The sequence below is a fragment of the Ceratotherium simum genome, chromosome 9 (genome assembly GCF_057802395.1).
Source record: "Ceratotherium simum simum isolate JZ-2026a chromosome 9, ASM5780239v1, whole genome shotgun sequence".
Classification (NCBI taxonomy): Eukaryota; Metazoa; Chordata; class Mammalia; order Perissodactyla; family Rhinocerotidae; genus Ceratotherium; species Ceratotherium simum.
Window position 1 is genome coordinate 64,272,853 of NC_141908.1, and position 22,573 is coordinate 64,295,425.

Genomic DNA, 22,573 nt, shown 5'->3' on the forward strand with positions numbered 1-22,573 from the left:
CGCTCCTCAAACGAAATTTTTTCCGTTTCTTCATATACCCTCGCAGGAACCTAAAGCACACTGCACTCGCCGGCCGGCCAAGCCCTGCCCTACCAGGGCACGGGAAGAAGGTACCTGGATACCCTGCCCTCCAAGCAGCCTTGAGTTGCTGCGGCTGCTCAGCTGTCACTCAGGATGGGGATGGGACAGGAAGGACGGGAAGGACAAGCCTCCACCCGAGACGAAAACAGACAAAAGGACCCGCCCATCCTCCGCGAAAGAGGACGCGTAGGAAAGACACGAGCGCAGTAGGCTCCCAGCCGCTCCCCCACGTTCATCCTCTGGCCTGCCGCGACCTACAAAACGCCAGGTGAACATCACGTGTGACGCACACTCACTTTCCCACGTCCCGTCCCTGCCCCCTCCTGGCCGGCCGCGGCAGACGCGCACACGCAGCTCCGCTTCCGGGCGCCGCTCCTCGCTACCCACAATGCTCTGCGGCAGCGACCTGTCGCAAAGGCCGCGTTTGGGCGGCGAGTGAGCGACTAGCTTTCCGTGCGGTGCGGGGTGACGGCGGCCCGCGTCTTCCTCCTCCTGCCGCGGGGTCGGATCGCCTGACGGTGTCCAGCTGCGCTTAAGTCTGGCAGGTGCCACCTGTCTCCGCAATGCCCCCGAAGAAACAGGCTCAGGCCGGGGGCAGCAAAAAGGCGGAGCAGAAAAAGAAGGAAAAGATTATCGAAGTGAGTAGCCGCCCCCTCCCCCACTCACGCCGCGAGCCCTTAGGGGAGCAGCCTCCCGGTTCCGCGGTTCCTGCTCGCGTTTTCCGGGGCCACGTGTCTCTCCCTTTGGCTCTGGGTGGCCCACTGCCCCTTCTCCAGTCCCCTGATGATGCTCGCTGCCACTCATCGCTACAGTGACGCTGCTGGCGCCCCCGCACCCAGCCTTTGCTTCTCCGCCCGCACGCCCGCTTTCACCGACCACCCGGTGCCCGCCACAGGGTTCTGTCCTCCGTTAGTCCTCAAAATTGAAGACGTTTCTAGGCTTGTGTTTAAGAAAACGCTGCACGGGCTCAGGCCAGACTCTCTGGAAGGCCTGCTTATGACGAACCTTTGTGTTGCTTTTTTTTTTTTTTTTTACCCCATCACCTGGGAGTAGTAGTTACTTCTTTCAAGCCAACATATTACTGCTTCTTGGCTTTTTCGATCCATCTCTAAACTGTTTCAAGTTCCGTAAAGAGTGCAGGTTTCTTGCAGGTTGCAGCCCACCGTCTTGTACAAAGCGCTTGATACGTATATTCTGAATTAATAACGCTTTAAGAGAGATTAGATTTCGGTGCCGCTACCTGTGTTAATTGCCGTGTCCGAATCTGTTATATATATATGTGTTTCTGTGTGTCTTTATACGTATGTACATACGTTTAGTGTTTGAGCCTGTAACCCTTTAATGGCCGAGAAACGCTATTGACGTTCTTAAATGTTTTATATTTGTCTTCCAACGAGTGTCAATGAGTTTCTTTAAGAGAGTGATCCATATCTGAGAATACATAAATGTATCGTATAGCCCCCAATGATATATTTCTTCCCTCGATTCCTGCTATTAATCCTTCTCATAATTAAATAGTTTTTCGTGTGCTCTGGATGTAATTGGAAAAAGCCATGACCATTTTCCTGCAAAAGGTATATCTGAATAATGGACAGTCTTTTGCGGAATAGTTACTTTTCATTAGAACGGGACCAGAATGCCTGTTGGGTGTTTTGAAATGAGATGTATGTTTATAAATTATTATTGTTTTTAATATTTGGTATTTATAGCCTTGAAAAATAGCAATGAAAGCCCTCAGGGCTTCGTTGTATAAAGCTAATCCGATCTTGTCTTTGTCAGTTTTCACGTAATTTTTAAAGTTGCTGATTTGACTTAACTAACATGCTTATGAAGAATTCTAGTAGCCTTGGCCAAGTTCCAACTCTGAAGCAGAACCTGTATTCTTTTTTTTTTTTATAATTTTTTTAATAATTTTATTTATTTATTTTTTCCCCCAAAGCCCCAGTAGATAGTTGTATGTCATAGCTGCACATCCTTCTAGTTGCTGCATGTGGGACGTGGCCTCAGCATGGCTGGAGAAGCGGTGCGTCGGCGCGTGCCCAGGATCGAACCGGGGCCGCCAGCATCGGAGCGCACGCACTTAACCACTAAGCCACGGGGCCGGCCAGAACCTGTATTCTTAGTGCCAATTTGCACTGGTTAGAACTGTCATGAAGTAGCATAGCTAGAAATTTAAAAACAGAATGATTGTTGTCTTCACACTTGTGTCTGCTGTCACCTTTTTGAACAGTCTGGACTCTTGGCACTTGGGTAGATCCCTGGGGATGGTAATCTGATGGCATTCAGTGCTGTGTAAACCAAGGGCATTTTAGGGATGACATTTTACTTGTCAGTTTCCTTTACTGACAGTGAATTAATGTGGTAGACCTGATGCAAAGTAAAACTCTGATATATATGTGAAATTAAATGTTATATGACAATTTAAAGTACAGTTTATGCATTATTGAGCTTTAACTGTATGCAATTGTTTTATTTTTAATTAGTAGGACTGATATTTTAGTTTTAGTGAATTGTACTTGCAAGTTATTTATGACTTGGTATATAATGATAGGTATATTATGGCTCCATTCATCTTGTTACAAGGTAATTTTTAAGATAAAAAGAAAGCAATTTTAGTTTCTTTAATGAAGACTTTGCCAAAGAAAAATGCAAAATAAGACAACTGCATTCTTTAACTGAGAAAAAATGTCCTAACAGAGTGGTGAAATTAAGCCTGTTTTTTCCCCTCACATTTAACATATATGGTGTGTGCTTTTTTTTTTAATGGTGGTAAGGTTTTGCAGCCTCAAGTGTGCTGCATGGATACTTGGTACCACTGGAGAGGTACAACAATATTGTGAATTACGGTGTTATATCGTTTCTTCTGAAACTAGATTTATAGAGAATATTCTGTTATCCAGCCTGGTTAGGAAACAGTGTATTCCACTTTATTCAATACTATAGGTGACTTTTTGTTTTTTTAATCCTCCTAAAGCCATAGCATGTCTCAGTGGCTATTGCAAGGAGTTAAGGAGAGGTACAGCAGGCTTAGCTCCCAGCTCCTGAGTCAAGTTTGATCCAGAACAGCACTTTCATCAATTTTTGTATAAATTTGTACAATTTCAGTTACTAGAAAGGATTTTTTTACCAAAGCATTTAAAAGCCATAGTTAAATATATTTTATGACAAACTCACAATGAATGTAATTGAATCATGGTTCATACTGGTTACTGATCTCTATGACACACAATTTTTGTAGGAAAATATTTCTTTATAATCTATTTTTACATGTAAAGACTAATATTTATTTCAGAGTCTGGTTAATTTTGGAAGGTTTAATAGAAATATGACCTGAAATTGCAAGTTGGTCAAAAATTGATAGTTAAGTAGAATATATACTTTTAAGCAGCACTTTTGGACAAGCTAAAATAAGGGATTGCCCTACCTACCTGTCCCCTCTTCTGTACCTCTGTTGCTCACACTGCCACCACCATAGGCACTTACTATAGGAAAACAACAGTAACATGTAGCTTTTGAGAACTCTAAGGAAAGGGAGTAAAAAGAGGCATGAGAGGCTGTCTAATTTAATGAAAGAAGCACCAGCTTTGGGGTCAGATGGACCTGAGTTTGCATCCCATGTTTCAAATTAAAATTTCGAAATGTAGTTTTAGGCAAGTTACAGAACCTACCTGAACCACAGTTTCTCATCAGCAAAATGGAGCCAATTCCTATATTACAGAGCTGTGGGTTAAATGAGATAACATATAAAATTCTTGACACATATATTCAATAAATGGTAGCTGTTATTAATATTCTAAGTAAGAACTAGTTAGGAAAAATAATCTAACTGAACTGCACTGTCTATACAGTGCTTACTTTCTACTTGAAATAATTTCATTATATTGCCTGCATTTTTTTCTTTCCCTCTTTGAACTCCCCAAAATGTCATGAATTCATTTGCATTAAGTATTTTCTTTCTAAAGTGAGTATATCAAAAAGGGTTATAATTCTATTAGACACAAATGTCCCAAATGGCATATACTATTTGCTTTCTTATAGCTAAAATTTAATAAACTGAAATCAGTTTTGAGAAATAGAAAGTTTGATTATGGAAAGGGGGAAATAATCTTTGGGTTTAGGGCAAGCAAATAAAGGATGTCTTGCTAAGACTTGTAGCAGCAAGGAAGTAGTAATAGAGACGGGATCTGGGTGTGTAAAGGATGGAGCCAGAGAAATGATTGATTGCCAATGAAAAACTTCAGCCAAGGTCAGGTGTTGATTACTTGAAGCTGCATTAACCAGCTGAAGAATATCCATTGCATGGATGGACAACAAAAATATATTAGACAGTGCATGTGAGGGGAAAGTGATGAGGTACAACAGTGCCAACCTCTGTTTACCCTAGTGTCCCAAAAGATAGACCCTGGTTATCTTGGAGCACTATTGATTATTGACCTGTCCCCTCTCCTCCTTCCTTTTTTCAGACATCTTATTTAAGGAGTGGAGGCTGGCCTATAAAAAAAGCATGATTTCTTAAGGGTGGCAGGGGGAGAAAGGATCTCTTAAGGGTGGCAGGGGGAGAAAGGATCAGTTTTAAGTGATGTCTGGAATTCACTGAGTGCACGGCACTTGGAGCCTCAGGGAGCCATCCTTTTCTTAGAGTTACTGCCTGTTTTCTAAACTCCTTTGGTATTCAGTTTCCCAAGTCTGAAACACACACACACACACAGTTCCTTTCTTATAACCTAACCTTATTAATCCAATTAGGGTCAGTATTTCCCTAGTTTTATTTTTAACCACGATTTGGGGTTGATTATAGCCTCCAGTCTTCCTGCCTCATAACCCCCCCACCCCGAAATCCAGGTCAATTTTTAGGTAAGGGTCTATCTTAAATTCCAGAAAAAGGGAAGAAGACCTTTTTGAAGTATTCCAAATTGCAAACCATCCTATTTTCAAGAGGCACTGTTGGTATCCCAGATCCACAATGTGGTATTCAGAAAGCTTTTTGTGTACCAGCTGGCCCAATAACCTGACTAGATTTCTCTCGGAAGTAGTTTTTCATGGTGGAAAGAATAAGGACTTTCCTTGGAGTCAAATATACTTGGTACAAGTATTATCTCTGTCACTTAATAGTTAGCACTTACTGGGCCAGACACAGTTCTCAGTGTTTGGGGAAATGATAAATTTACACAGCTCCTTTAATTCTCTCAGTGAGATAACTATTATTACCCTTTTGACAATTGAGGAAAGAGGCACAGTGGTTAAATAACTTGCTCAAGATTACTAAACTGGCAAGTGGCAGAGCCAGAATTCAAACCCAGAAAGCCTGGCTCCAAAGTCTTTGCTATTAACCACTGTCTTTCTGTAGTAAATCTTTTAACTTTCACAACAACCCTAAGAGGTTAGAGTGAATCCCAGTTTACAAATAAGAAAACTGTGGCAAAGAAGGTAATTTTCCCAGTTCTGTTGGGGATTACAATTTGAGCAGTCTGACTCCAGAGCTTATATTCTTAAATTTTTACACTTTATTAGCAATGTTACTTCAAAAGAATTGTTGAACATTTCTTGGTTTCTATATCCACATTTACAGAGTGAGATAATAGTATATTATAGGATTGTTAAGAGGATTCAATAAAGTATATAGTTAGAAGTTTGTGTTTAGTGAATGCTAGATAAATAAGTATCCCCATCTCTGTGGAAAAAATAATTTCTGAGCTTTAACCTAATTAGAGACTTGCAAAACATAACTCATTCATTATCTCTTTAGACTGGGTAGTTATGTGCTAAAGCAGTGTAATTAAACCTGAAAAACTGTTTTTCTTCTGGGATCTGGAGCTTATACACCTTTATCAGAAGCTGTTGTCATGAGTACTTTTTTTCTAGCTGGCCAGGTTCTCTTAGAGGACCTTTCTCTTTCCTGAGTCTTCATATATCAGTATCTACCTTGCTATTTGGCCTTGTTTATTCATAGGTTGCTTCTTCTCTATGGTTCCATAGGGGGCATACTCGTCTCTGGCGAGGCATATGTAGATGCTGTTGCACTTTGATCCTAATAATATTTTTTGTCTAGAGTTTTCCATCCCTCCCGTGAAAGCTCACATTTTGTAAAAGGAAAGTACAGTTGGCCCTCCATGTCCGCAGGTCGAAAGGCCTGTAAAGGCCTGTGATGGTTGCATCTGCACTGAACCTGTACATTTTTTTCTTCTCATTATTCCCTAAACAATACAGTATAACAACTATTTACATATCATTTACATTGTATTAGGTGTTATAAGTAATCTAGAGATGATTTAAAGTATACGGGAGGATGTCTGTAGGTTATATGCAAATAGTATGCCATTTTATGTAAGGGACTTGAGCATTCATGGATTTTGATTTTGGTGTCTGCAGGAGTCCTGGAACCATCCCCTGAGGATACCAAGGGACGACTGTATAGCATTTCACACCTGGTTGCTACATATGATCATTTCTCTCCATATGTCACATTTCCCTTGACCCTCTTTTTTCCTAATTGGATTGAGTGTTAGACTCTCTTCTCTTTAAAAACGAGGGAAGCCAACCATAAAAAAACTCAGTGCAGAGAATTTCAGCTTGTATGTGCCTCTTACTACCTTTTTTTAATATGCATAAGCTATAGAAACTTCATGTAGAATTTTTTAATATGATGGGATATTAAAATGTGAGATAGGCATTTAAGTAGGAGAAAGTGAAGTTTTGGTATATGGATGGATATAGATGCAGTGAATAAAGAGATAGTTCCCAATGAGAAATAATCTTTTAGAACTAAACTTTCTTGAACCTTGCAATCTTAAGAACATTGAAAGTTCTATTTTATTGGTTTGAGATACTGTAAAATTATGTTGTGTTAGATGTTTTCGAATACACATCCTATCAATACTGTTTTCCATTTCCACATAGGTATATAAGTATTCTGTACCTATAATATTCTTCCCATTACTTTGTCCCTTCCCTTAGAAATAGTACCAAAACAAAGACTTTAAAATGGCCACTTATTTCAGACTAAATGCCTCTCAGAGGGTCTCAGGCGACTTTAGAAAGTTGTGTAAATTAGGAGACATCTATAATGTTGAACTTCAATAAATGAAGATTGATAGTGGCTGGATGACTTGGTAACTGGCTTAGTAGAGCAAAGCAGTCAGGCCTGAGTTGCCCCAAGGAGTCTGCTATTAAGAAGCAAGTCGATTTGCTCTGCAAAATTCTGGAAAAGCTCAAATATGGGAGGCACTAGTGCAGAAGGAGAGGTAGTGCAGAAGGAGAGAGGCTGAAAACTGGGGGCTTAACAGTGTAGAAGTAGCTGATAGTTCTTATCTACTACCACTCAGCCAGATGATTACCCCTGCAAAAAACAGGAGGGGGGAAGAATAAATCAAGAGGCGTCTCTACTTTTGGAACTCTATGCACAAAGGAGGTGGGAAGGCGGTTAAAATGCGTGCCTGAAAATGGCCATTAAGGAGCCTGTGCAGTAACTAAGGAGCACCCTCTTCCAACTGCTCTCTTCTCGAGTCCTTTAGCCAGGCTTATTGCTCTCCCAGCTAAAGGATCCTTCTCCAGAGAAACAGAAAAGACAGAAAGAAAAACTTCATACACCAGTATTTGGTGCTTTCCTGACAGCTTTCCCACCCATTCACCTTAGGGTGAAGCCCACTAGTCAAGCCTCCTGTATTAATATTCTAGGGATGCCGTAGCAAATTACGACAAACTGGGTGACTTAAAACAACAGACATTTATTCTCTCACAGGTGTGGAGGCTAGAAGTCTGAAATCAAGGTATTTAGGTGGGGCCATGCTCCCTCTAAAGGCTCTAGGGAAGAATCCTTCCGTGCCTCTTCCTGCTTTCTGGTGGCTTCCAGCAGTCTTTGGCATTCCTTGGCTTCGTAGCTGCATCACTCTAATCTCTGCCTGTTTCTTCACGTTGCCTTCTCTGTGTCTGTGTGTCCTTTCGTCTCTTCTTATAAAGATACCAGTCATTGGATTTAGGGCCTACCCTAATCCGACGTGACCTCATCATAACTTATTACATCTGCAAAGATCTGTTTCCAAATAAAGTCACATTCTGAGTTTCCAAGTAGACATGAATTTTGGGGGCATGCTAGTCAACCCACTACGGACCCCCCTCACACATACACACACACGTGCAAAAAACCAGTCCAGAACTTAATGTATCTTCTTACGCAGTATTCCCCAGAATGTGTTCAATAGTACGTAATCCCTCAGGATACCCCAAGGAAAATGTGTTCTGAGGTAAGATAAGATTTGGAATTGTTGCATACTGTATCCCCTCTGGTCAAGGCTCTAGGATATCTGGAGCTTAAGAATAAAAAGCCCTGTTAACCAAGCGTTTTCCCAAACTTATTTAGCTATGGGACTTCTTATCCTAGTATAACAACTCTGCATATCCTGTAGAACTGATGTTTCAAAATACACTTTGGAAAAAAGCATCATAGAGTAACAGGTTTAATGATGATAGTTGTATGTATTGAATTGTAAAGAGTCCTGAGTGATGTTTTGGGGTTATTTGTTGCCTTGACTTGATGTTTAGTGTATAGATGGCTAGATGCATGCTGTATAGCATAAGAAAGAATGATTTTTAGATATTTTAAAAAAAATAGGTGAGAAATTAAGTTAGTAATATATTTCTATACTCTTTCTCCTTTAGGACAAAACTTTTGGTCTAAAGAATAAGAAAGGAGCAAAGCAACAGAAGTTTATCAAGGCTGTCACTCATCAAGTCAAATTTGGTCAACAAAATCCACGTCAGGTAAGTAACTTAAATTTCTGCATTTTCTTCATATGGATGTAATACAGCATCTGTTAACAGATAAAAATATTTGGTATTATAATTGTATTTCAAAATGGAATCCTACTCTGTAACTTTTCTGCATCTTGCCATGGTTACTCAGCAGTACCTCTTAGATATTCCTCCAAGCCATTTTATATAGCTCTAGTTTATTCTAATGGCTGCATACTGTTCTATAATGTCGAGGTACTGTATACCTCCATTTCACTATTTGTAAATGATTACTTTGTTTCCAGCTTTCTAACACTAAGAACATTTCTACAAAAAATATCCTTGTACATATGTTCTTACATGTGTTTGTGCTTTTATTTCTGTGGCATAAATTATCTGGTGTCACATTTCTAGATCAAGGGAAATGGATTTCTGATTTTAATAAATTTGCCCAGTCATTTTCCCAAGAGATTGTAATACTTCACATTTTCATTTGCAGTGCATGAGTTATAGATACTAAAGTTCTGTTTAATGTTCTTCCATCTGATAAGTATTAAGTAATACCTCATTTTTATTTTGTTTCCCTTACTACTAGTGACTTTGAGTATCTTTTCATATGCTTGTTGGCTGTTTGGGTTTGTTCTTCTCTGACTTGCCTATTCAAATCCTTTGCTTTTTTGGTTATTTGTCTTTTTATTGTCAGCTTGTGAAAGACACCTTTTGTCTGCATTACAGATAATTTGTGATGTTTCTGTTATACTTTGCTGTACAACAATATTTAGTTTTTGTCGTGTCAGATATATCTGGCTTTTCTTTTATGTGGTTAACAGGTATCCCCTGCCACTAGACTATGCATGTTTTTCCTAGATTTTTTTTCTAATTATTTCATTTTCAGTCATTAATTTGTCATATAAATTTATTTTATATGTCACTAAGTTTATTTTCTTGCAAGTGAATAACCACTTATACCAGCATTGTTTTATCCTACTGAATTGAAATACCACTATTGACATATATTAAAGTCCCAAATATGTTAAGATCTATTTCTGGATTCTCTTTTCTATTCTATTTATTGTCCGTCCCTAGACCAGTATCACATTGATCTTGGTTATAGTGGCCTAGTAACATGTTCTGTTAGCTACTAAGGCAAGTCCTTTCCCTGAAATGTTACTCTTTTGCTGTTTTTCTTGGCTGTTCTTAGGCATTTATTCTTCCATATGAATTTTGAAATTATTTTATCCATTGGCAAGTCATCCCAAAAAAATCAGCCCCATTTTCTTCAGGTTCTATAGATCTTTCACTTTCTTAAGTTTAAGATTTTATAGACATGGATAAAAGTACTTTAAAAAGTACTTTTTTCACCACCTTATCTGCTTTTCCTTAACTTTTGGAAACTTTTTTTCCATCTGATATTATCAGAAATATTATATATTCGTGAGATAGTTAACCCCTATCTGAAAGAAATTTCTCTCACTCATGCTGTCTGCAAATTAGAGCTTCCAGCACTTTCTTTTTCTTAGACGCAGCTTGATTCTAGAGCCAAAAACTATTCATCTTCCATGCTGCTAACTTAGTAGCCTGGTTTAATAAAAATGCACGCTCAGGCCTTGCAGTCAGATCAACTTAGGTATGAGTCCCCCTATCTTATTTGTTGCATGATCCTAAATTATTTAGCAACACTGGTCTTTATCTGTATAGTGGAAGGGCAGTTAACCCTTGTGGGGTTCCTATGGTGATTAAATGAGAAGATAATGTAATCTTCTGGGGTAATACAAGGTGTGTAAGAAGAATTCACGTTCTTCCATTATCTCCTTTTCCAATCCTCTACCTCCTCCCTTTACTTTTTCTTCTAGTGGGAAGTATATTGACTGGTAGTTTCAGATTTTATAGACTTAAGAAAGCCATAAGATTTGTGGTGGTAGTTAGGTTTGACAGTATATTCAGTATTATATTTTTGATAATTCCTTGGGTACCTGGGCTTTTATCTGCGAACATGAGGTGCCTAACCACCATACTTAACATTGGAAATGAGCAGCAGTCCTACTGTTAGATCTGGGCAAGAGGTGCCCCACCCTAGGCCTTGTGCTGTGGAGGGCGACCCTACTCTGTTTTCTCCTCCAGACATAGCTCTCCCCACAGGCAAGGAGTCAGTGAGGCCAAGGGGATGTGCCCACCCAGAGTGTGCACCACCCCGCCACTCAACAGCTCAGGCCCTGCAAAAGTCATGTTTCCCCATGTCCATGTTAGGGTATACTGCGCTGCCAATATGCCTGAAGTAGTCAAAGGGAGGATGTATGCTAGGAGTGTGGACAGAGCCTGGATCCATATTGTGTCCTCCCCCGCACCTTCCACTTCCTTGCACACACATGGTGGGATGAAACTCAGGGTGGGAAGAGGAGGAGTCAGGATTGACTCTTGCTTTACTGCCTTGCTCCAGAGTGGAACTCCATGGAACTTGAGCATTTTAAATTTGAACCTGTCCTTCCAGATCATAAGGTGTATTTGTCAAGTAGAGATACAAGCCATATTTTATTTAACATTAATTTGATTTCTAACTTATAAACATTTATAAAAATGATTTGTGGGCCTCCATTGTACTCTTGCTCTGGGCCCCACACATGTATGAGTCAGGCCTAATGAGCAAAGAATACTTTTATTAAAAATAAAGTGACTTAAGTTTTTTCTTTTTAAAAATTTTTTCTCATTTTTCTGTTTAAACATATCCACCACATGATCAGAGCCAGGATTTGGAATGTCTTTAACCTTAACATAGCATTGGGCTATTCCCTTCCTAAAATTGCCTCTTCCTTGAATACTTTTTTGTCCTAGATTTCTATCTATTTGTTTGATGTTTCTTGGTCCCTTTAGTGGGCTTTTTAGATTCTGTTGGCTCCTTTCATTTTGGTATTCTTCAGAGGACTGTGCTCTGCTCTTGTCACAACCTTTTTTTGCTGTTCTTGAGTAATCACATATATACCCGAAGTTTTAATCAATTATAATCTGTAAGCTGCTATTTCTAAAATCTTTATCTCCAAACAGACCCTCTCGGGCCGGCCTGGTGGTATAGCGGTTAAGTTCGTGTTCTCCGCTTTGGCGGCCTGGGGTTTGCAGGTTTGGATCCCGGGCGCAGACCTACGTACTGATTATCAAGCCATGCTGTGGCGGTGTCCCATATAAAGTAGAGGAAGATGGGCACGGATGTTAACCCAGGGCTAATCTTCTTCAGCAAAAAAGAGGAGGATTGGCAACAGATGTTAGCTCAGGGATAACCTTCCTCAAAAAAGAGAAACAGACTCTCTCTCTAGGAATCAAGATCCATGTCCAGCTGCCTTCTAAGTAGCTCCACCCAGATGCTCTGTAAAGCATCTTGTACTCAGTACAGTCGTGCACCACATAACGATGTTTCAGTCATTGACAGACCGCATATACAATGGTGATCCCACAAGATTAGTACCATATAGCCCAAGTGTGTAGTAGGCTGTACCATCTAGGTTTGTGTAAGTACACTCTATGATGTTTGCACAACGATGAAATCTTCTAGCAGCACATTTCTCAGAACATATTCCCATCGCTAAGCAACACATGACTGTATGTCTAAAATTGAGCTCATCTCCACCTCCTACCCTGAAACCTGTTCCTCCTGTATTCCCTGTCTTGTTTAACAGCACTAACCATACATATGATAGTCCTAGATTGTTCCCTCTCCCTTATACTTCATGCCCAGTCAGTCACAATTCTATCTCCTTAACAGCTCTCTCTCCCCTTTTCTCCATCCTTGCTACTAATACGTCTTTTAAGCTTTTGTATTTTCTTGCCTGCAGCAATGGCATTAGCCTCCTAATTTTCCTTGCCTTCATTCTTGGGCTCCTACTAGTCCACCCTTTACAAAGTTGCCGTCGTGATCTTTGTAGAGTACAATCTGATTGTGTCCCAGGCTTATTTTAAACCCTTGAGTCTTATCCTGTCACCTACTGATACATACCAAACTTCTCGTTGGTGTTTTTCATACCTTTTTCCTTTTGGTCCCTGTATCTTTGCGGTGGCTGGCTCTCTCTGCATTCCTTTTCTTGCCCGTCAGAAGGATTCATCCATAAAGTATTAATTAGCTCAGTCAAATTTTCTTAGGCATATAGGCATTCCTTGTTCCCAGAGCACCATGTATTATATTATAGTTGTTGACATGTCTGTCTTCCCACTAGATTCTGAGTTTCTTTAAATAAGCATCTTTGTCTTTTCATCTTTGTATTCCCTGTCATCTAACATAGGACCTGACATATAAATGTTTGGATGAATCCTCTAATCATATTAGGTATGTAAATCATATGCTTGGAACTATGTCATATGTCATGTTTGTTTTGTTTTGTTGTATTGCTTAATCTCCCACATTCACCTAGCCCAGTGTTTTTCCACAAGGGTACTGTAGGTATTTTGGGTGGTACAGTTCTTTATTGTGTGGGACTGCACATTTCAGGATGTTTGCATCTCTGACCTTCAGAACACACCCACGTGTTTCTGGGGAGTAGGTTGTTGTCACAAGAAGAAAATCCCAGGTGAGAACCATTTGCTAAAAACGCTGGGCATGTAGCAAGTGCTTGATAAATGCTTCTCACTGTATGCTTTTGAATATACTTTTAACTTGGCGTGGTACCATTTATAGATTTTTTTAAAAAATCAGCTGCTACAAGATTTAGCAATTCTGTTTAATAGTTTAACCACACCATTTATTATATACTGATAGGCGATTGTACCACTGATATTAAGAGGTAAGGACTATATACATGTAAATATGCAGATATCTTTGTTATGTTAGTGATATTATATATATTACTATATAGTGAAAACTATTATGTGACATCAAATTTACGTATTATACCTGGGAATATTATAGGTAGCACAAAGTGAAGCTGAAAAGAAATTGAAGAAAGATGATAAGAAGAAAGAATTGCAAGAGCTAAATGAACTGTTCAAACCTGTAGTTGCTGCTCAAAAAATAAGTAAAGGTAAACTTTAAATTTCAAAAGTGTTGTTTTTATCAAATGTTATTCATGTTTAAAAACTCTTAATTTGTTTCAATGTATATCTTCTTCAGATTATAAGCCAACTGTGTCTGCTATGAAAATGATACTCCCTTTGTCAAAATTATCTATATTAACGACTTTTCTTATGGTCCCTCTGTATATGTGCACAGCTATGTCATTGTACACCTGTAACTCCAGCCATTAGCCCCCCACTTAAGGTAAAATTAAGAATTTAGCCTACTAGTTGATTATAATAACCAATCTTTGGTGGTAGCCAAGGCAGACCTATGGTTGTATAAACTGTATGTATGAAACTCTTGGCACTGTACCTCTGTTTGTGTTTCTCTTTTGCCTCCTGCCTCATTTACTCCAGCTAGACAAGAAACTGTGGAATAACCTATGTGTTTGTTTGATTTCCCACCCCCGCCCCCTTTTTGGGTAAGAATAAAAGAAACAAAAATAGATATAAAGTGCTATAGAAAGAACTTAAAGAAATGTCTTACTAATCACCTATAAGTGGTATTTTCCTCTCATGTTAGTGAATGGAAAATAACAAATTAACCAAAAGTGATTACATCTCAGATAGAAGCTATACTTTATGATCTGGCAGATTGTAATATGAATACCAAATGCCATTTAACATAGGTGCAGATCCCAAATCTGTGGTATGTGCATTCTTCAAGCAAGGACAGTGTACTAAAGGAGACAAGTGTAAGTTCTCTCATGACTTGACTCTGGAGAGAAAGTGTGAAAAGCGAAGCGTTTACATTGATGCAAGAGATGAGGAACTTGAAAAAGGTATCTTTTTAAAAGTAAATATCTACTACTTTTGGTGTGTGGTTATGAAGATATTTAGTAGCTTGAAGAATATTTCAATCTTAGTAGGACAAACCTTAGTAGTTTGTAAAGAATAATTGTTATTTTTCATAAAATGTGAACTTAACCACGTTATGCCCTTTAATTCAGTAAATGAAGATGTTTTAAAACCAGTGACTTATTTCAGATTTCTCTCTCATCCATTCTTCCAGTATTACCCTTCTTTTTTTTGTTTGTTTTTGTTTTGTTTTTTGTTTTTTGTTTTTTGTGGCTGTTTTTTGGTGAGGAAGATTAGCCCTGAGCTAACATCGGTTGCCAGTCCTCCTCTTTTAGCTGAGGAAGATTGGCCCTGGACTAACATCTGTGACCATCTTCCTCTATTTTATATGTGGGATGCCTGCCACAGCATGGCTTGTTAAGCAGTGCATAGGTCCACACCCAGGATCCAAACCTGAGAACCCTGGGCCGCTGAAGCAGAGCATGTGAACTTAACCACTACACCACTGGGCCAGCTCCCAGTAGTGTTACCTTCTTATTTGCCTAAACTACTGAGGAATTTAGTGAATAATCTTATAACAATGTTTATCTCTACCTTTGATATATTAAAGAAAATGTGTTAGGTCATAAGTCTTATAATACAGCTTTCTTGTCTAAGGAGATATGCAATTTGTTTTGGGAACCGTAGAAAAAAATTACAGTATCTAGTCTTCATATCTCTTTTTATTTAGATACTATGGATAATTGGGATGAAAAAAAACTGGAGGAAGTAGTGAACAAGAAGCACGGTGAGGCGGAAAAGAAAAAACCAAAAACTCAAATAGTATGTCCTTTTCTTGAATTGAGTTGCTGTGATATTTATCATTAGGGAGAATTATGTGGCAAGGTATTTGCTGGTATTTTCTACTGGATTATTCTTTAAGTTATTGGATCTTTTTATAAAGATAAGGAGCATCGAGCTTTGTTTTTGGAATTTAGGAGTGTAAGTGGTACAAAATTAGATTCTTGTTCAGAAGTAGCCTTTGAAAACCTGAAGTCCTTCAGACGCTGTTTTCTGAAATGATCTTACTTTCTCAAATATGAACACAATCACATATTCAAATAAGAATTCTTTCCTTATTTTTTGTGCAAAATGAATCGAAGGAGAAGTGTGAAACTAACCCTCTTAATTTAAGAACTTATTCTATTTTAATGGTAGACTTTTTAAATCACAAAGGTGAAAATATTGTTACATATGAATTGCAAAATGAGTTTTTGGTAGATAAGGCCCTTAGTATTTCAGGAAATGTACTTTTAAAACTTGGTCCCTTATTTCTCAGACCCTGCATTCATGTCCACATATTTCTCTGTAGTGTAGTTACAGGGAAGAACCTTGCTATGCTAGAATAATTCTAAATACTAGTTTTACTTACATCTATTGTATTTTTTTCAGGAAAAGAATATTGTTTATTAGTTAATTTTTCTTTCTTATTTGCAAAGTTTATTACCTCAGGCTTCAATACAGTTGTATCTTGCACGCATTCATGTTTTGAATACATGTTTTGTATTTCTTTTGGACCTTGCTCCCTTTTTAGATGCAAGAAATTGTCTGTAATTTCAGGTAATTCAAATAGTGTTTATTATCATTACTGCGTGTGATTAGTTTTTATGAAAGATCCAACCAAAACAAAATCATTGGTTTTATTTTTTATAACCATTTATATTTTCTCTTATTTAAAAATCAGACTTTCAGATTACATTTACAAAGGTTAAACTGAAGCAAGTTCTTTTTGTATAATTCGGAATTTAGAACAATGTCGAAAATAGAAATTTTATATAGATCCTCTCTTAAGGGAATTTACCGTTGTATTAAGTATTTTAAGATTAATTTATGTGTGCATTTCTGTACAAACAGTGCTCTGTACATAAGTGGTTAGCCTCGGATGTGAATAAGAATGTACTGTTCAGTATACATAAGAATTTACTGTGGAAGTGAAGTACGCTGAGCTAGTACTTGTGAATAATATTTTCTCTGTAGGTGTGCAAGCATTTCCTTGAAGCTATTGAAAACAATAAATATGGCTGGTTTTGGGTATGCCCTGGAGGAGGTGATGTTTGCATGTATCGTCATGCACTTCCTCCTGGATTTGTATTGAAAAAAGATAAAAAGAAAGAAGAGAAAGAAGATGAAATTTCATTAGAAGATCTAATTGAAAGAGAGGTAACTAGTTATCTTTTTCCTGCCATAAAAAAAACTAAGCAGTATTTATTGTGAAATTCTAGTATTTACCACTTGGGGGCAATAGCATGTTGTTATGAAAGGAAAAATAAGACCTTTTCCCAAAGTTTCCTTACTCTTTAATTATTCTTGTATGTCTAAAGTGTAAACCTAGCCATAATCATAACATTAATTTTAGAATTGTGAAATAATTTTTAAGTACTAACCACTGGCTTATCAAATAAATTGTTTCCATAAGGTTGATATACTAGTATATCAGTTCATTAAAATGCTTAGTCAGTTTTCAGATTGAACTTGAAGTTTTAGATGTTTTCCCGGATATCTTATTTTTTCACAGTTTTACTAATCATTAACATATATGGAAGGAGACAACTCCGCTACAGTTTTTCAGTTATGTGTTGTATTATCATCCGTGGACTCAAAACAGTTGATCTGCTGATAGAGGGGAATGAGTCTCATTGAAGAGAATCTTCAGCTACTCAGTGCTGGCTTAGCACAAGAGTTTTATTCTATGAGTTAGCAAATAGGGTTGCTGAGTTAGCAGATATGGCTCTTGGGAGTGACACAAAAATGTTGAGATTATTGGAAATACTAGTTTTAGGATTATGTATTTCAAACTGTATGCATTTTGCCTTGTCTTGGATAATCTAAATGTAAATGTCTAATGGGATTATAAATATTCTTAAATGGACATATTGTTTGGTGTCTCAGACAGGAGGCAATATAGTATAATAGAAAATGTAGGCTTTGGAATCAGGTATATTTAGGATTATTTGTATCCTGGTTCTACCACATATTAGTTGTTAATCTTTGGTAAATTTTCCATCACCGTCTGTTTGCTTATTTGTGGAGATCGATGTGTTAGCATATGTGTGTAAAGCATTTAACACAGACTACCTGGCAGAAGTTCAGTACATATTTTTTCTATATGTTTATTACTTGATTATTGGCCCTAAGAAGCAGGTAGTGTTTTTTGCTTAGTTTTTTGCTCATCTCTTGAGGAACACAAATGAAACTTGGATATTGTCATGGTGCTTTTCATATTTACTGTTTTCAGCAATTGACTTAAGTTAAAACAATTTCTCATGATAAGTTTTACTCACCTTCAATTTTGAAAAGAAATCTAGCTCAGAATAATATATTTTATAATGTTTGTATCTCTGGACACTCATTTTGCTCATTGCCGTGTAAAATAAAAATAAATCAGTTTATTCTGCCTTTAATGTCTTTATAACAGTCATAGGCAAGGACTTAATTGCATTAAGAGAAAACTGTTAAATGCTATTATAGGTGACTGAGGAGGGAAGAGTTAACTCTTTTATCTTTACAGCGTTCTGCCCTAGGTCCAAATGTTACCAAAATCACTCTAGAATCTTTTCTTGCTTGGAAGAAAAGGAAAAGACAAGAAAAGATTGATAAACTTGAGCAAGATATGGAAAGAAGGAAAGCAGACTTCAAAGCAGGGAAAGCATTAGTGGTATGTCCCAAACTCACCCAAATAGATTCCTGTGTGCTTTCTTTCATTTTATAATTTCTGTGTCAAGCAAGATTTTATCCTTATTTAATCATGTGTATGTCTAAAATCTGTGACCAAAAAATGTTGAAATTTTCTTCTGAGTTTATATATTTGTGTATCTGAATAGATCAGTGGTCGTGAGGTGTTTGAATTTCGTCCTGAACTGGTTAATGATGATGATGAGGAAGCAGATGATACCCGTTACACCCAGGGAACAGGTGGTGATGAGGTAAGAGGAGGCTTTGGAACCTCATCTCCTCGTATTGATTGAGAGAAACAATAGAGTCACAACAGAGCAGCAAGGTTGAGAGTACCAACTCTGGGACCTCAATTCAAATCCTGACTGTAACCCAGGACATTACCTACACTCTAGGCCTCCACCCTCGTCCATAATACAGAGATAGTGATAATCCCTACATCACAGGGTACTTGTGAGAATTAAATTAGTTAATAATTTGTATTTATTTATAGTTCTTTATAGAACTTAGGTCAGTGCCTGGTATATAATTAAGTACTTATATATGTTAGCTGTAAAAAGTATGTGTTTTATTCTCCCTCTGAAAGAAAAAAGATTTTTTTGTTTAATATTTTATACTAAAAAAAAATCATAGGACAGAGACACTAAATAGTACAGAGTAGGGAGCAGGAGACAACAGCAGATAGCAATCATTTGGTTGTAGGCAAATTTAGTAATAGCGGATAGCTGACTCTTCATTTTTTGTTTGGTTATCATAAAATTCTGACTTCTTTGAGTTGAAAGATAAAAATATCATACTCTATATGTAAAAGTGTGATGTCAGAGGAAGAAACTTCAAATATACCATTGCTATTCTTTTTTCAAGAAGTTTAGAAAAAGAAGTAAATTTTGGCAATAGTCAATCATTTGTTTTCACTTGGCATCAGTAGTAATTTTGTTTCATTAAACGTCAAAAGTAAAAGGCAAGTAATTTATGAAAACTGTTTTTGTTAGTAACAACTTTCTTTTTTGTATGTTTTTAAAGGTTGATGATTCAGTGAGCGTAAATGACATAGATTTAAGCCTGTACATCCCAAGAGATGTAGATGAGACAGGTATTACTGTAGCCAGTCTTGAAAGATTCAGCACATATACTTCAGAAAAAGATGGTAAGTATGATAACTTTTGTGTAATTCTAGAACTAGGAAGCTGTCCAAAGGAGTTAGACCAGGCTTGGCAAACTTAGATGCCTGCACATACCACACTGGCAACATAAATGTGTAGTTTGGCTGTTTATAAAAGTAGTGAGTAGTGGAAGCTGTAGAAATGGGTGGCTGGGTGAATATTGAAGTCATTAACTGAAACTAGAAGGGGACGAAAAGGAGTTTGGGGACATAGCTACTGAATTCAGTTTGGGATCTCATGACTTTGAGATATTTTGGTTATCAAAAGTGGCATTGTCTAGGATACTGTGTAGACATTCGCAAGAGAAAAAGGTTTGAAAGTCATCTGCATTGGTAGCTGAGTGAATGAACTCACCCAGGCACAATACGTAGGATGAGAACATTCTAGAACACACTGCAAAACATCAGTGTTTTTAGTCAAAAGAGGAAAAGCTTGGGAAAGACACTGAGAAGGACAGAGAAAAATTAAGAAAGAAGAGTTTCAAAAAAATCAAGTAGGCTGAGAATTAGAAATAATTTTTTAGTTGCAGTTAGGAAAAGAGTTGTAGGTATAGGGTACCAGTTTTCCTTGGGACTGCAGTGATATGAAGAATGAGGAGAAAAATGAGTACAGACCACTCAGTCTTATGACCTTTGAGGGGGAGAAACGGTCATAGGAAGGGCTTTTTAGGATATGGGAAATCTAAATATATCTGTAGGCTAGAATAAAAGGATCTGGGAGAGGAGCAAAAATTGAAGATGAAAGGATATTAGTTATAGAAGCAAGATCTGGAAGTATAAATAATGAGTTCAGTTAAGAGTGAGAATGGAGGGAGGGCTGGCTGGTTGTATTTGGGAAATAAGGGTCGTTGATATAGTTATATCTAATTGTGCCTTGAGTGAGGAATTTGAACAGAGAAGTAAAAGTTTGGCTTGGTTGCCGTGAGAAGAAAAGGTAGAAAGTGCACTAATCAAGGCAAAAGTTGAGAGAGAAAAAGCTACACCTTATTTTTACAATAAAGGAATACAAGTTATAACTTGAAAAACTGGCCTGCCCTCCTGAGATCTGAGAATGCTCAGACTTTTATCTTAACGCCAATCTGCAGACTAATTTACTCCTTTTCAAAGTAGGGCTTTGGTGACAGTAGGCATAACTAAGTACTTCAGAGGTTGTAATCCCCAAGACTTGTCATCAGAAATGTTTGAAATAGCAAAAATCTAAATTAGGCTTTTAAAAATTGTCTTTGTGGACAGACACCGCATGATTTCACTCATATGTGGAAGATAAACTATAACACACGGACAGAGAGAACAGTTTGTTGGTTACCGCGGGAAGGAGTTTGGGAGGTGGGCACAAGGGGTGAAGGGATACATTTATATGGTGACTGACAAACAATAATGTACAACTAAAATTTCACAATGTTATAAACTATTATGACAAAGAAAATTGTGTAAATATCGGTGTCATTGAACAAGGAAAGGCAGCGTTTTATTTCCTCAGTAGCTTATATCCTGTAAGGAAAAGTAGCTGCGTAGCCCTAGGTTCTTTTTTCACAATTTGATGACAAGATGAAATGTTTCTGGGTTGACGCTCATTTACAGCATTACGACTGTGTGATTTAACTACTATTTGCAAAACCAAAAGCTGAGTAGCTGCTTAATCATAAGCATTTTTAGATTCCCTAACCATTCATTCAGACAAAATATGTGGAGTTGACTGTTTAAAAACGTAATTGCTAGATCATGTAGGGAACACAAGGTTGTATGAGAGAAATCTTGCCCTCAAATGTGTCAGCCATTAAGCGTCAGATGTCTGCAGTAAAAGACATGCTTTATACTAGGTATAGGAAATTGGTACAAATCAGCTCAGAAAAAGAAAGATCAGTCCTTGTTGGAGTAATCTTAGGGGAGATTTTCATGAAAAAAGGAAAAGAGGAAGTGTAGTATCAGTCTGTGACTGTCAGTCATTAATGGAATAGTGTTTTGTGTTTCTAGGCCTTATTGATTTCATTTTTATTTTTAGAAAACAAATTAAGTGAAGCTTCTGGAGGTAGGGCTGAAAATGGTGAAAGAAGTGATTTGGAAGAGGACATTGAAGGGGAGGGACAGGAAAATGGAGCCATCGATGCTGTTCCTGTTGATGAAAATCTTTTTACTGGGGAAGATTTGGATGAACTAGAAGAAGAATTAAACACACTTGATTTAGAAGAATGACACCAAACAAGTCAATGAAAAAGTTAAGCTGGCTCAGCATGAGTTGAAATAGACTACATTAATTTTTTTTCCACCTAGAATTCTTCAGCAGGATGTTTATTTCCCTTGCTGATTCTGGAGGGCTTACTCTCCTCCAAAAAAGGAATATTCTCCCTACATCTTGTCTTCTGACTTTGGCTGCATCTCATAGTAAGTTCAGAGTAGTTCATGATAAGTTGAAAATATAATGGTCATTGCAGAAGATGATTGATTGCTGTAACTGTCCACTCAAGTAGGAAGTGTAACTGCTTTTCCAACTTTTGATTTTCATTGGGCATGTGTTATTACAAGGACAACATAAATTTAAGTTTAAAATATCCTTCATTTAATGCAGTTTTTAATGAGTGATTTCATTTCCTTTGTATTCATATGTTTAAAAGACTGCCTAAAATATGAGCACTGTCCTTCATAAAGGAAACTGCATATGCAGATTCAGTATTGTTTGTCTTTGGACAATTAGATGGACATATAAAATGAAACTTCTTTAATCTGACAGGATCAGCTGCAATGCCCTGTGTTAAACTGTTTTAAACTTTTTCACCTTCTTTTTTGCCAATAAAGTTGTAAATAAAGACCATCATACATTAAAATCCAAATATGGGCCTTTTTTTTTTTTTTTAAGTTTTTCTATGAAAGTTTTCTTAGCATTTCTAGCTTGAGGATTTTAACTAAATATCTGTTATAGTTAATGATCACAGAAGGCACAGACATTTAGAGGGTTCTCTTAATACTGATTACAGAACTCTGTTGAGTACTGACAGTACTATTGTGAGTTTAATAACGCTAATACCTTGAAAAGAGACTATAAGTGATGTTATGTGAAAGGGT

General features: G+C 37.6%; 1 protein-coding gene across 1 annotated transcript; it reads left to right on the forward strand.

Moving 5' to 3' along the window:
- Positions 1 to 528: 528 nt before the first annotated feature.
- Positions 529 to 22,341, forward strand: ZC3H15 (zinc finger CCCH-type containing 15). Its single transcript, XM_004426710.3, has 10 exons — positions 529 to 719; positions 8,737 to 8,838; positions 13,697 to 13,808; positions 14,472 to 14,624; positions 15,371 to 15,462; positions 16,657 to 16,839; positions 18,188 to 18,334; positions 18,501 to 18,602; positions 19,375 to 19,498; positions 21,516 to 22,341. The coding sequence occupies exons 1-10, from the start codon at positions 645 to 647 to the stop codon at positions 21,704 to 21,706; spliced, it is 1,281 nt and encodes a 426-aa protein (XP_004426767.1). The 5' UTR covers positions 529 to 644; the 3' UTR covers positions 21,707 to 22,341.
- The last annotated feature ends 232 nt before the right edge of the window (positions 22,342 to 22,573 follow it).

Excerpts from the sequence above, each read along its gene's own strand:
- ZC3H15 (XM_004426710.3), top strand. The coding sequence starts at position 645 with ATGCCCCCGAAGAAACAGGCTCAGGCCGGGGGCAGCAAAAAGGCGGAG. Across the intron at positions 8,839-13,696 it reads GTCAACAAAATCCACGTCAG|GTAGCACAAAGTGAAGCTGA; the intron begins GTAAGTAACTTA and ends GGAATATTATAG. Across the intron at positions 16,840-18,187 it reads AAGATCTAATTGAAAGAGAG|CGTTCTGCCCTAGGTCCAAA; the intron begins GTAACTAGTTAT and ends TTATCTTTACAG.